The following is a 15223-nucleotide window of genomic DNA, read 5'->3' as shown; positions in this document are numbered from 1 at the left end:
GATTTTATCACTGAAAGTTTCTTTCTTTATTTGTTAGATCTTATGTAGGCCAGTACCCTATTAGTTCCTGAGATGGGCTCCTTCTTTATAGTTCACTTTCTAGACTGATTCATCCTTGGCTATTCTTTAGAAATTCTGCCATTTTGTCAAGGCTTTCTCTTCTGTCATATACCTTGCATTCCTGTCATTTGCTTCATTTGGGTACTGCTTTTCTGGGGGGAAACCCTCTGAGAAACCAATATTTCTTGGGTAGGTGTTGTGTACAGTGTTGTTCTTCTTTTGAACAAGAATTATGAGGAAGAATCTTTTTGGTTCCTTAGTAAATGATATAAAATCCTATTTCATCTCTCACTTTTTTGCTTTTGCATGATATTTCAATATATACTGATATTTGAATATACTAGTAAAGTACTTCTACAATATGGCTAAAATTGATGCCTTGACCCACCTATTTCTGTAGGACCTGGTCAGCTACCGCCTGGTTTCACATTTAGCGTTCCTAGGTAAGGTAGTTGAAAGGGCCACTGCAGACCAGGTCCTGGCATTCTTGGAGGAAACTTCAGCTCTTGACCATACCTTTCTGGCTTCCGTCCTGGCCACGGGGTGGAGATGGTGTTGGTCGCCCTGATGGATGATCTCTGGTGCCAGTTGGATCAAGGCGGGTCAGCCTTACTGGTTCTGTTAGATCTGCCAGCTGCATTTGATGTGGTCGACCATGAACTGCTGGCCCACCACCTCACCGGGACGGGAATACGGGGCACAGCTTTAAGCTGGTTACACTCCTTTCTCCATAACCGGACCCAGAAGGTGGCTGTGGGGGAAGAGTTGTTGCGTGCCTATCAACTCCCTTGTGGGGTCCCTCGGGATGCAGTCCTTTCCCCCATGGTTTTTGAGCCTTCTGGCCCAGCTGGTGTGGAGTTTCAGGCTGGGTTGTCATCAATATGCTGATGATGCCCAGCTCTATCTCCTGATGGACAGCTGCCAGGCTCCCCCCTGGAACCATTTGCCAGATGTTTGGAAACAGGATGGTTGGAGCAGAGTCGTCTGAAACTCAACCCCTCCAAGATGGAGGTCCTGTGGTTGGGAAGTCGGGGGGGATTGGCCAAGAAGCACGATTGCCCAGCCTGGCTGGGATGCAACTTACCATTGCATCCTAGGCCAGGAATCTGGGAGTCACCATTGATACCTCACTAACCATAGAGGCACAGGTCAGGAGGGTTGCTGGCCAGGCTTTTTTCCATCTTCACCAAGCCCGGCTACTAGCACTCTACCTGTCCCCATGACCAACTAGCCACAGTGATCCATGTGACAGTCAGCTTCAGATTAAATTTCTGTAACTTGCTCTTGTCCTTGACCCAAAAATTGCAGCTTGTACAGAATGCAGCTGCTAGGATCCTCACAGGAATATCTTGGAGGGCCCATATCTTGTGCGGAGGCAACTGCATTGGTTCTCAGTTGCTGTCCAGATCAGGTTCAAGGTTTTGGTCCTGACCTTTAAGGCCCTTTGTGGTCTGGGCTTCACATATCTGAGGGACAGTCTGTTGCTCTATGCCCCCCGCAGGGCTTTAGGCTCTGTGAGTACTGACCTGTTGGTTATTCCTGGCCCAAGAGAAGCACTCCTGGTCTCAATCAGGGCCAGGGCCCTGACCTGGTGGAATGAGCTCCTAGTTGAGCTGCAGGCCCTGCAGGAGCTTTCTGCATTCCACAGGGCCTGCAAAGCCGAGTTCTTCTGCCAGGTCTTTGGTGTAGGCCAGGGTGGTTAGGAAGATTGTTGCCCTGCCCAGGCCTTGGGCCTGTCCTATTGTGGACTGTGTCCTGACCAATGTGAGATCATTGGCTCCCCCCCCCCTGTTATTAGCTATTAGATAGATTAGGTTTGGGAGGAGCACAAATGTGGGTTTCCACCATACTGTCAATTTTATTGTATTTTGTTATGTCTGGTTTTAATGGGGTTTTACTGTGTTTTATGAAGGACTATTGTAACCCACTAAGAGCTGCTTCGGGAGTGGCAGGAAATAAATCAAATAAATTTATTATTATTATTATTATTATTATTATTATTATTATTATTATTATTATTATTATTATTAAGCGGTGTTTACAGTTGTCTTGGTTAAGTAAATTGGTCAATAACATGTCTCCTGGTCTGTGATGGTATAAAATTCTAACGTTTTATTTTCAGGGTCAATCTTTCTTTATTGGGAATGAGGAATTTGACTTTGAGACCCTTGTGAAACAATCATCTAATGTAACTTTCTCCTTTACAAGTCAAAAGGTACATGTGGTACATTTTATGTATTTTCATTTTTTTAATTATCACTGTTCTGAATTCTTACAAAAGAGTTTATTGTTAGATTGAACACTTTTACCACTATATCCAGGTTAATTTTATGAATATAAAATTACAAAAGTCATTTTTTCAACTACAAGCATATCTTAACGTCGTGTACAAAGGCAGTAGTTTGTGAAGGTAATTGTGTGTGGCATTACAAATACTTAACCACAATAGCGATGTCCATTAACAAGGCATTTACGGATGATTCTTTGGACCCCCCCCCCATTGCAAGAAACTGCCTCCTTTTCTGTGATTTCTGAATAATGTATAATCTGTTTATAAGTAATGCTTGAAACAGAAGCTTGTTGACATTAAGTTCACAAGCAAAACATTATAGATTGCTAGAGCAATTGTGGACATTTTCTGCTGTTTGAAATCTTCCAGTTTTTAGAGTTATATTTTTAGAATCAAGCAAGTACGTAACTGTGAATGGGACAAACCAGAAATTTGACTCAATAGAGCACCGTGCAGGGTCTCACTTTATTATGCCTAAACTGTCTTTGAGGGCAGGGGGTCATTCATTTATGTGTCCTTGCACAATTCAACCGTGTTTACATGAATATTTTCTTTTTTCTCATTCACTTGAAAATACATTTATTCTGAAAGGAAAACCTTGAGGTTCTATCTTCTCATTTAAAAAAACTGAATAAACAAGCATTATTCTTTTGAGGAAGTGTTAATATGCTTATAAAATTTGGCACACATTTATGTGTTTAACTATTGTCCAACAAGTATCTTCTGTGCAGGCCGCATAGGGACTGTGCATGACCAGGCCTGCCACCAGAGAGGTCTTTACAGCTAAAAGCTGCATGCTGGAGCCGGTAGGCTTGTTGCTACCGAGGGACCATGTGCTCCTCCATTCCTCTTCTTTCTGGAGTCTCTGATCTTGCACTAGTGAGGAATTGCTTCCTGGTTTTCTGTGAATGTTTTGCTCTGAGGAAATATCATAGTTCAAAATGCCCTTTTTTAAAAATGCACCCATTGTTGCACCCAAATGCACCCAAATAGCAAACATGATTTCTGTTTTGTTTGGGTGAAGAACGCAATGTCCCCACATGTAAGGCCTGCTAGTGCTTCACCTCCAAAGCTCAGGGGGACAGGGCATAAAAAAGCCCTCAAAGCCTCTTCCAAGTCATCCCCAGAAAAATTATCTGTTGCCATGTCCTCAGAATTAACATGGTTGGCTCTGCCTCCTGGATATATGTTGTAAAATGGGTCTTACTTGGATGGTGCTCCCCTCCAGCTTATCAAGTGTCATCTTAGTCACCAGCTAAGAGAGCAAAGTATAAACTCAAAGACAAGGATAAATGCAAAGCTGCATCTCAACAACATGCCCCTGTCTGCACTCTTAAGCCTATTCCAATCTTTCAGGAGAAACTTGGGACCCCAGGTTCAAGATCCACTCCAGTTTCAATTGGATGGGGAAGTAGAAGTAGGCCTACCTGTGTCCTACATGACTCTGAACCAGACTAGATGGCAATGGTTCCTTGCTTGCAGCCTCAGCCTCATATGCAGGGGCTGTTACACCCATATATGAGGTTTCCAGATTATCTGAAAGATTCCTGGGCTTTGCTCAGCCCAGGAATATGAATGTACACCACTGTCCTCATTGGGCTTCTTCGTGTCAACCTGTAGTGAGGGGAGAGGAGGCAGTCATTGATGCTGATAGATCTGACATGAGCCTGGACGGCTGTCTCCCACCTTTCCTACAGAAGATCTCCATATCTATGGAGAACAGATGACCCATGAGGCACAGTCCCTGGAGATAGAAGTCACTTCTGAACATAAACCAAGAGGCGAAATGAGTCATATTTATTCAAAGCTTACAAAGGAACTGTGACAAAAGCCAGCATCTCTTCAACCCATATCTAGAGGATTGGAATATTTCAAGAAGGGACCTTTTAATTATTTCAGAACTAATCCAGCAATTGTTGATGATTATTTTTGGCCCCAACCATAAGCCTGGTGAAATAGAACCTGTGGACCTGTGGAATTGGTTAAGGTTCCACAGGGCCCTGATCTCCTTTGGGAGTGCATCCCACTTTAGTGTGGAATGCATCAGGGCAAAAAGGCGCTGGCCTGGTTGAGGCCAGTCTCACCAACTTTGGGCCAGGTATCCTGAGCAGGTGTTGTTCTGAATAACTTAATGCTCTTGGAGGAATATAAGCGGAAAGGCAGTTTTGCAGATACACCGGCCTCAGACCATTTAGGCTTTAAAGATTAACACCAAAGCCTTGAAGCTGACTTGGTCTCCAATTTGGAGCCAATGCAGCTGGGAGAGCTGTTATATGTGCCCTCCGTTGAGTCCTCATGAGGACTCTAGCTGCTGCATTTCGGACCAGCTGAAGTTTCTGCAGCAGTTTCAGAGGAAGCCCTGTGTAGAATGAGTTGCAGAAGTCTAATCTAGAGGTGACCATCATATGGATCATTCTGGTTAGATCCAGCCCTGAAAGACAAGGTGCAAGCTGCCTTGTCTGGTGTAGATGAAAGAATGCCAGGTGGGCTAGTTTCTAGATTTGGATTTCTATTCATAAGCAGGGATCCAAAATCATGCCCAAGCCCCTGACAGAAGATACTGGTGTTAATTGCACTCTGTCAGATGCAGGCAACTGTATCACCTGTCTCTCTGTATGCCAACTCAGCTATAGGATCTCCATCTTGGCTGGCTTTAACTTCGTCTGACTCCACTTGAGCCAGTGCACCATAGCCTCCAGACATCTGGCCAACCATCAACGGGAAAATAATGGGATTTATACATGTCTGCAATTTATTAGATACAAGAAAATATGTTGTTGAGCACTCTACCTACAGATATACCAAAACATGTTGCAAAATTCTTTTTTTCATGCAACCATCTCAGCAAGACTTACTATTGCTTCTGGCTGGAAGCAGCAGCAAGCTCCACATATAGACACATGGAGCACAAAACTCAGAAAACTAGCTGTAATGGCTAAACTAACAAGCTTGGTTAATCATGGACCACCAGAAGACTTTCAGAAACAATGGGATGAATATCTGAATTCTCTGTAATCTTTTTCTTTTCTGTAACTTTACTATGTGGAAAATTAAATTAAAAAAACAGAAAACAGAAAAAGAATGGGGGAACAAGACTCATTCTAGACCTCAGAAGTTTGAATGTTTTTCTCCATATTTCCAAATTCCACATGGTTTCCATTCCTTCAGTTCTACAATTATTAAAGTTTAACTCTTGGTTTATTGTTATTCTTTGAAAGATGCTTACTGTATATACTTGCATATAAGCCAACCTGGATATAAGCCGAGGCACCTAATTTTACCACAAAATCTAGGCAAACTTATTGACTCGCATATAAGCCGAGGGAGGGAAATGCAGCAGTTACTGGTAAATTTACATTAATTGAGGCACCAGTAGGTTAAATGTTTTTGAATATTTATTTCAAAGAAAAATAGTAAACTAGGTCTGTCAGTGCAAAAGAGGGCCAGCAAACCAGAGCAGAACAACAGTACCCGAAGTTGGCAACCTCCTACAACAAGTACAACAGCGACCAAAGTGGGAGAATGGACTATAACGACAGCTACAGTGCCCCCCCCAGAACAAAACACTGAAATAAAAAACTGTAAAACTCAACACTGAAAGAAAGAACTGTAAAAATCAACTTATAAAAGAAACACAACCCCAAGAAGAAAACAGAAACAATGCTGTACCTCAGAAAAAAGAAGAAATAAACATTAGGAGAAACAGTAAATCCCAAAGCACCCCCAAAAGCACCCCCACCCTACCCACAGAAACCAAAAGAATAGTTTGGAAGAAGTGAATGCAAAAGGAAAGAAAAGATCAGAGTCCCTCACTCCAGCCACTGCTGTCCTACAAGCCGCCAGAGCAAGCAAGCTTCAGCTTGCAGGAGGTTTGCCGAAGCAATGTAACGATTGGCTGACTGGGAGCAGGCTGTTAGCTCAAATACCCACTTATAAGCATAGGTCAGCTTCATATTAATCTGTTGAGAGTTGCAGGCAGCTCATAATGTCCTTAGCTGTTTCTCTGATATTCTGAAGAATCAGTGCATCATAGTCCAAACAGACAATACAATTACAGTGTTTTATTTTAAGAGACACAGGGTCTAGGAGCTTATGCCATGATCGCGTTCATAGTGTTGAAGTGCAATGCTTCCATTCAAGCCATCCATATTCCTGGAAACCTGAACACAAAGACCAGTGGATTGAGCAGAGCAGAGATGCTTTCGAACAAATGGTCTATCTGGAACCTATTTTCAATCTCTGTGGAATCCCAGAGATTGATCTTTTGTGACAAAATAAAATGTAAAGGCTATGAGATTCTGCTCTTGAGTAGGGACATAGGTTCCCTAGGGATGTGTTTCAGATTCCTTGGGAGTGGGCTCTTTTTTACGCATTCCTTCTATTTCTGCTACTAATCAGGGTGATATAAAGGGCCAGGAGAGAAAGAGTGAATATACTTTTGGTGGCTCCTTTTTGGCCTTCTCAAATATGGTTTCTAGTCCTTATGAAAGTCTCCTCTTGCCCTGTGAGACTTAATCAGTATCAGTCAGGTCTTTCACCATGATTTATACCATCTCAACCTGATGGTTTGGAGGCTTGGAACTCAGACTTAATGTTCTCACAGGAAGTTAATGATGTACTCCTGAATTCAGCAAATCCAGTACTAGGAGGCAGTTTTTTGGTCTGGTAGTGATAGGCAAATTTCTCCAGGTACTGCTTCATTGAGAGATCATATTTAAATATCCATTGCACCTGAGAAATAAAGGCTTGACTTTTTCTTCCTTAAAGATCCACTTGGCTGCCGTTTCTTATTACCACAGGAGAGTTGATGGGGCGGGGTCAGTTTTCTCCCATCACTTGTCCAAAAGATTTCTTAAGGGATTATATAATCTTTACCTGCCGAGGACCCATTGGTTCCTGTTGTTATGCCACAATTGATGCATAAGCCCTTTAAGCCACTTGCCACATGTCTGTTGACTGAACTCTTGGTGAAGGTCTACTGTGACTGTTATATCAAGAAGGAGACTGAGTTAGCAGATCTTCAGGTGGAACCCTTGTTTTTGAAGATTTTTTCCTGAGAGGGTAATATTTCAATCCAATCTTAGGTTTCTCTCTAATGTGGTCTCCAGATTCCATTTATTTCAGGGTATTATTTTGCCTGTCTTCTTTTCTACAACTAACTCTGAAAATTAGTGAATGTTGTACTCTTTAGTTGTTAGAAGGGCTTTACTGTTTTATCCTAAAAGAGCCTAGAGTTCCACAAGAGCAAAGCACTGTTTACATCTTTTGCTGGTTGTGATAATGGAAAGAGAGCTCCCTTTCAAACTTTGTCCCAATGGATTGTCTCTATCATTAGGGCATGTTCTAGTTTAGCCAGGTTAACATGCCCACTAAATATTCATGCTCATTCTACCAGAGTTATAGTTTAATCTCCAGTTCTCTTCAATGGAATACCATTGTTGCATATATTTTTTTATAATTTATTCGATGTATAGGCCACTGTTCCCAGCAAGCTGGCTCGTGGTGATTAACAATAAAACATCATAACAGTTTAAAATACCCCATAAAACTATAATAAAATTCCTGAAAATTACAATTATCAATAAGATGGCAATAATAAGATATAAAACCCTCTTCCCAACTACTCATAACTGCAGTCCCTGGTATAATTAGCAATGCTCTGGATGTAGGTTGGGTAAGTTATCATCTGGGTCTGGTCTAGCACCAAGCTCAGGAAGCCAGGGGGAGGGAAGACCTGATCGAAAACCCTGGGGCTTCAACCTGGCCTCAACCAACACCTGGTGGAAGAGCTCCGTCTTGCAGGCCTGCCAGGCTGCTACTTGATCATCAGCAGACACATTGGTTTGCCACTATGTGTTGGATTTGCAAGCAAGGCAAGAAGCTCAAGTGGTAAAGGCAATACTGCATTCACTGTTCAAGTAAGGCGAGCATGCCCAACTACATGGTAAGTAGCTTGCTAGAACCTTCATGTGAGACTACACAGAAGATTGATGATGAAAACAAAGTTACCTGTAACTATGGTCCATCAAGTATCTTCTGTGCAGAAGATACAGTGCTGGAGGCACTGAGAATGGAGAAGTTGCTGCATGGAAGCAAATGGACTCTGTGAGGGAACAGGATTACTGGCTCTGGCGCACAATACCCCTTAGAGGCTTTTAGTTGTAAAGATCTGCTCAAAGTAATCAAGAGGCCTGAGGCACAACAAAGATAGCTAAAATTTTACTTAGGATCAAGAAATTAGAAGATAACTTTTCCTTCACTCAGAATGACCATTTACGCACTGGAGGTTTCATGCTGGGCTGCAGGTTGCCTCACCTCTTCCTGCACCTACATGAGAGAGCATTTGGCCTGATGCGCCTCATCTGCTCCCAATTTGTGCCCCTACATGGGAGCTGGGGCAGTGAAGTTCCCAGTGCATGAACGGTCAATGCTAAAACTTACCACCACTCCAAGTTGGTGAGCAAATAGATTCAGGACAGACAAAAGGATGTATTATGTCCCCAACGAGTAATTAAATTGTGGAATTTAGTGCCAATATAGTGATGACCACTAATTTAAATGGTTTTAAAGGATGATTGGAACGAGTCATGGAGGAAATATCCATCCATAGCCACAATTATTAAATGTACCCAAGACTGATGAGCAACAACAGAATGTTGATTTTTGTTTCTGTGTCCTGTTCCTGCAGTGGCCATTGTATGGAGCAGGGCACTGAAGTAGATGGACCACTGGTCTGATCTGACAGAGCTTTTCTCAATCTAGAAGTCACAATAGGACCATAGCAATAAGCCCTTAATATCTGATAATGTATTGGGTAATCCTAAAAACACTTTCCTGAGAGTAAGCCCCACTGAAAAAAACTGAGTATAATTCTAACTAGAACAATTTCTTAATTTGGTAACAGAAACCTTTCTTTTTTCCAGTTTCTCCAAGCAAGTGAAACGTTGCCTCTTAATTTATACATTAGAACAAATCATGTCAAGATTGACAGCAAGCTGATGGGTAAGTATGGGGGTAGAAATGAAATTTATTTTACCAAAAATCTCAGTATTGTACATCATCAGATATATCCTCTCTCAAATGTTTGTAAATTATATTACTTTGAATAGACTTTTAGCCCAGGAAAAGAACTCATTATTTTGTCAGGCTTCAGCATCTCCTCCTCCAGGGTTTCTTTAGTAGGGCTTGCCCTGGGAAGAGAACCTTAGAAAACAGTTCTAGGCCCAATGGGAAGATGCCTGCCTGGAATCCCATTTCCCTGCCCTCCCGAATAGGAAGCCTTATAAGGCTTTTATTCTGGCCTCTGCTGGCCAAATACGTTCAGTGCAGCCTCTTTCCTGTCCTCCCCCTTCCAGAGAAGCCTTCCTGGGCAGAGTCTGCACTTACTTTGTTTATTCCATTGTCAATCCTGTTGAATTCAGATCGCTTTGAACTCGGGTTTTCCTCCCCCCCTCCCCCCCTCCCCCCTCCCCCCTCCCCCCCCATTGAAACAGGAAAGTCTTCTGCACGTGGTTAGGGAGGCTCAGAAGGTGGGGGGGGGAGCCAAGCCTCTTTCTTTCTTTTCTTGGAGGGGAGGGGGAGAGGATCGAAAAAGGCAGAAGGGGGAGGAAAATTCCAGGACCGACAGAAGTTGAGAGAAATTAGGGGCTTCTCCTTTAAGGCAAGCATGTCACATGACCAGGTGTCAGAGGTTCTCTACCATGGAGCTTTCTTTCCCAATATGGATATTGAGGATTAACAGCACTCTGAGATATTGCACAATAAAGGTAGGGTCACTCCAGATCAATCCTTCTTGCTGCAGAACGAAAATTTAAATCGCCCCAAATCCAAATGGAAATCGCATTCTGTGTAGAGGGCAGGGACTGAATCGATCTGGGATTGGAATAAAAGCTCTGTGCAGTTTACACCCTGGCCTCCACAACAGATGAGGGAAAAGGCTATCTCTTGTGGTGAATTCTACTGTTCATCTGCTATTCTTGTTGCCTCGTGTCTGTACTGCTGGCTCCTGGGGTGTGGGTGCTGACTGAATGTTAATCTGCCCAGCATTTCTGAATGTTGTGTTGACCTGGAAAGCTGCTTCTGTGGCATCAATTTGGGCTTCTGCAGCCCTCTCTGAACAGACCTTGGCATTGTCTAGAGGCTACTGTCTCCTTGGAGATAAGCTTGGGGTTGGGAGGTCTGGCTGTGGACACACATCAATACATAATATTCTTAGTGTTTGGTCTAAAAGTTGTCTTAATATTGGTTTGCTTTGAGTATGAAAAGTACAATTTTTTTAACAGCCTATAATCCAATCTGGTGATAAAAATCATATAGCATCTTCCAACATCTGCATCATACATAGTGGTAGATCTTGGCAAGAGTAACCAGATCAGAGGACCATTGAGTAATTTTAATCAAAAGATCTTAGTCATATGCTGCAGCCAGGCTTACAAATAAAAGAACTCACTTTTTCTAGATTTGAAGATTTGCCACTGTATGTAGTAATTACTTGCTTTTCTCTGCTACTGTCTCTGCTTTAGATCGGTGAGTTTGAAGTTATTTTGGATTATACAGTTCTAGCCTTGCAAGTTTTTTCCCCTCCTGTGTGACCAATATATTTCATGGCAGTCATAGAGGTTCATTCACAAAGAGTGATTATGCTAGGCCGAATCCCAGGAATTAACTCTCCAATGCTTTTACATAAACATTTTGTTCTTTACTGCAACAAAGTGACTCTTACCCATGCTGGTAAATCCTATGGAGCTGCAAATCCTTCTATATGTACAGCTGCTTTACTTTTTCGATATACGTTGGGGGGGGGGATCTCTGTTAGAAAATAGCTATACACTTCTACAGTTCTAATGCCCTTCATTCACCTATTATGAGATTGCTAAGAGGCACTAATGGAATGTGACCACAAAGTAGGCAAAATAAAATTCTAGGACTCATCTGGTACAATGTAAAGGAATGCGGAGTATATTTGCCATGGTATAACACACTGGCAGTATTATGCTTTGTCCATTTTTGACAACCTAGTCCAAGAATCATATCTGTAATAAATGTAAAGAATTACTGTTGGGATGACCAGAAAACTAGAACTTATGTGATAACAATCCTTTTCCTTTCATCTTCATAATTCAGGATTTTTCTGTTCACAGAATTATATAGATAATGTTTATAACTTTTATTACAATGTGCATTTAGTTTAAGAGAGGCTGTTAGAAACAGCAGGACACATTGAATGTGCCTGTTCACATGGTCATCTACAGTTGTTTTTTTTCCTCTTTATATCATCCTTAGCATAGATGAATTTTGTTACTGTGAATCATAGGAAAATTATTGCATTGCCTAATATAAATGAATCCTTTCTGTAACACATTTAGAGAATACCAAGTAACACTCGCATCTAACATCTCTTTATAGTCACTGGAGACCCTGAATGGTATGAAATCCAATATATCCTTTTTATCCTTTGTCCTGTTTTATCAATGGTTTCCCAGCTGGTATCTAAAGATGATGGATAAGAACTGAATCTAATGTCTGGCTTGCTGCTGGTACATTTAATGAGCTGATCAGTGTGTAAGAAAGCTTATGATTAACACCATGAGCTCTGTCTGTGTATAGGGTGCAGCTAGTTAGGATGTTCAATAATATTATGGATCTAATTTAGAGACATTTCAGATGCTGGCTTTTACAGACACAGGACTCATTTTCCTATGGAAAAGAAGCAATGAAGATCCTAGTTAGTGGAGTGTGAAGGTCCAGCTAGCTAACAGATTTACAAATCCAGAACTCTGAAGAGTTCCATTACCAAGTTTTGAAAGTCAAACAAATTGTATCTCTGTGTTCACATGGAGGAATGCATGAGTGCATCTCTCTGAGAAGGAATAATAACACAGAAAATAACGTCCATATATTCTCTGTCAGGCTTATAACCACGTCATCAGATTCCTACCAGTGGGGTTGCCAAAACTGAAGCTAGACTAATGGCTCCTGAATCTCAGAAGCTGGTGATCCAATGAATCATGTTCATATATTTAATCAAATTTTGATTTAAACTCCAGCTCCTTCTGCAAATGGGAATCAGTCAGATCTATACTCCATGCTTTTACTATAGCCTCATACATACAAAGTTACTTGAAAGTGTAAGCCTTCTTCTTCCTTATCACATATTAAGAGCAGATAAAGGCATATGAGAAAACCCCTGCAGGATTAGACCAATGGTCCAACTAGTTCAGCTTCGTGTTTCTCATAATAAACAAGAGCAAATAATTTCTGTACATCTATTAGCAAACCAGCCTATCTATGTGGTAAAGGCTAGAGGTAGTATATTTTGGAATCACAGCAATGATGAGGATCAATATTAGACAAGGCTATATATGTAAGTTCTAATAGGAAGGGAAAGGGTGTTGTTTTTCTGCTTCTGTCTAATACCCAGCTCTATCTCCTCATGGATGGCTGCTAGGACTCCTCTATGAATACATTTGCCAGTGATTTGGAAGTTGTAGCTGGATGGTTAGAGCAGAGTCGCCTGTAATTCAACCCCTTCAAGACAGAGGTCCTGTGGCTAGGCAGGAAGGTATCTACCCATGCTGGCTGGGGTGCAGCTTAACATCTCACCCTTGGCCAGGAATTTGGGTTTGATTTTGGATGCCTCATTGTCAGTGGAAGCCCAAATCACACAGGTAGACTGCACGGTGTTCTTCCATCTGTGCCAAGCAATGCTACTAGCTCACTACATATCATTGAATTGCTTGGCTACAGTCATCCATGCAATGGTTACCTCCAGACTGGACTTCTGTAACTCACTCTACATGGGCCTACCCTTGTCCCTGACCTGGAAACTGCAGCTGGTGCAGAGTGCAGCTGCTAGGGTCCTCACAGGAACAGCTTGGAGGGCTCATATCCAGCCTGTACTGAAGCATTGGTTGCTGGTTGTAGCCAGGATCAAGTTCAAGGTTCTCGTGTTAACTTTTAAGGCCATTGGCAGCTTGGGCCTCAAATATCTGCAGAACCACCTGTCTCCTTATGCCCCCTGCAGGGCATTCAGTAGGTGCAAATCTGTTGGAGGTACACCTGGCCTCGATGAGGGCCAGAGCATTTTCAGTCGTGGCCCCAACCTGGTGGAATGAGCTCCTGGGAGAGCTAAGGGCCCTGACAAAGCAAGCTCAGTTCTGCAGACCCTGCAAGATGGACCTCTTCCACCAGGTATTTGGTTGAGGCCAGAGCAAGGTAAGCCATTCTATCTGGCTACCCTGTTCCCCCCAACCCGGGGGGCATTTTTAAGGAGTCAGTCGAGTGGGGGGTGATTTGTTGCCATCTAGGGTGGTTTTAATGGAGTTTTAGATTGTTTTAATGGGATTTTATTGTGATTTACTCATGATGAGAGTGGCAGGATACAAATTGAAAAATAAATAAATTCCAAGGTCAAGACGCAGTACTTTCACTGGAAGCTGGCGGTTCTGCCAAACTCTTTAGAAACTGTAGGGCTCTGTTTGTTTAAACATTTTCAGATCTAAATATCTTCTTTTGCAAACATGGTTAAGTTTCCGTGCCATTCCTACTTCCTTATAATGTGTCAGCCTTGCATTTCCAATTTTCAAGTCTCTTAGCCAGGAATGCCCATTAGCTCTCCAGTCTGTCATTAATCACAAGGGAAAGCATGTAACCCTGTCACCTTGAACAGGTTTGCAGCAATACAATTACAAGACATCCAAAATAGGGAAACAAACTTCATGTTTCCTGTTCTGCAAAATAAATTCACCTTGCAAGTTTAGAGTACTTTGAATAAGCTCTTCTATACATTTAGTAAGAATGTGGCATTTTAAATAGTTTCAGAACATACAGTATAACAGTCCTTTGATCATAATGTGAGTTGCCTTGGAAGCATAGACATAATGAGAATTGTTTTTCCCATGCCATAGTTAATGATAGTTCTACTGAGCCAAGTAGAGTTTTTGTATTTAGTGTCTTTTTCACAAAACAGCCACTTAGAATTAAAATGTTGCAGTTAGTAAACTTTAGTGTAGAGCCTTTCAATTGGCTGACCACCTGTCTGGATATTAGGGTATGCTAAAATGTTCATGTCTGATATCTGTTGTTGATTAACTGATACCTTGCCAAGGAGCCCTAATTATCTAGCATGTAAGTTCACTCCACAGAATTTGGAAGTAGGCCATTGTGCTCTCAGTTGGGCCAAGTGCTACTGTATCTCAAGGCACTCTTGCACAAATTCATCTCAGATTATCTGAACCCTTCAACAAATATAAAACAGTTATGTGCCTGAGAGGCCATTCTGTCTTCCTCTGTGATTCATGGTTGTGGTAACTAAAAATGGCAGCACATTCTTTATCAAGATTCTAGCAGTCTACAGTGCCCTTCCCACCTCTGATCTCCAACCTAATCTGTCGACTTCTTGTGTATGCTGCAGGATTCTTTAGATTCCCTTGACACACATATACATATACATATATATATGTTCCTGTTGGGCTATGAGGTGTGAAGTTTTATTTTTGTTACACAGTTTCATATTGTGAGTAGAACTTTGGTAACCTTTAGTATGGAATGTGTATTAGTGAAATACACTAAAAATTGCATGTTAGTGAAATAACAGCCCGATCTTCTTTAACTGTCTTAGATTGATAAGAACACTCCCCAGCTTTGCAGTATGACATCTATTGCAACAACTAGCCCAGTGCTAATTTGGCTTCTGTTTACTCACTACTCAGCACCTCCTTTAAAATTGTTCTCTTGCCTTTTATATATAAAGACTGTCCTTTTTTGTGTGTGGCAACTCTCTGCCTTACAAGGCAGAATGTTCTATTGTTAAATATGTTTAACCTATATTACCCGTGTCTCTGATAATACTGTAAATGAAGACAGGGTATTACT

At 41.8% G+C, this 15223-nt stretch overlaps 1 protein-coding gene across 8 annotated transcripts in view; it reads left to right on the top strand.

Annotated features, from left to right (window-relative positions):
* Positions 1-15223, top strand: part of PLXNB2 (plexin B2) — a 405779-nt gene that overhangs the window by 317003 nt on the left and 73553 nt on the right. For all 8 annotated transcript variants that reach the window (XM_077338327.1, XM_077338326.1, XM_077338324.1 and 5 more), the window contains 2 exons: positions 2183-2275; positions 9274-9352. In XM_077338327.1, the coding sequence (XP_077194442.1) occupies positions 2183-2275; positions 9274-9352 (172 nt within the window). The remainder of the gene's footprint in view (positions 1-2182; positions 2276-9273; positions 9353-15223) is intronic.

This window comes from Paroedura picta, chromosome 5 (assembly GCF_049243985.1).
Source record: "Paroedura picta isolate Pp20150507F chromosome 5, Ppicta_v3.0, whole genome shotgun sequence".
Classification (NCBI taxonomy): Eukaryota; Metazoa; Chordata; class Lepidosauria; order Squamata; family Gekkonidae; genus Paroedura; species Paroedura picta.
This window is presented reverse-complemented; position numbering and strand designations above follow the sequence as displayed.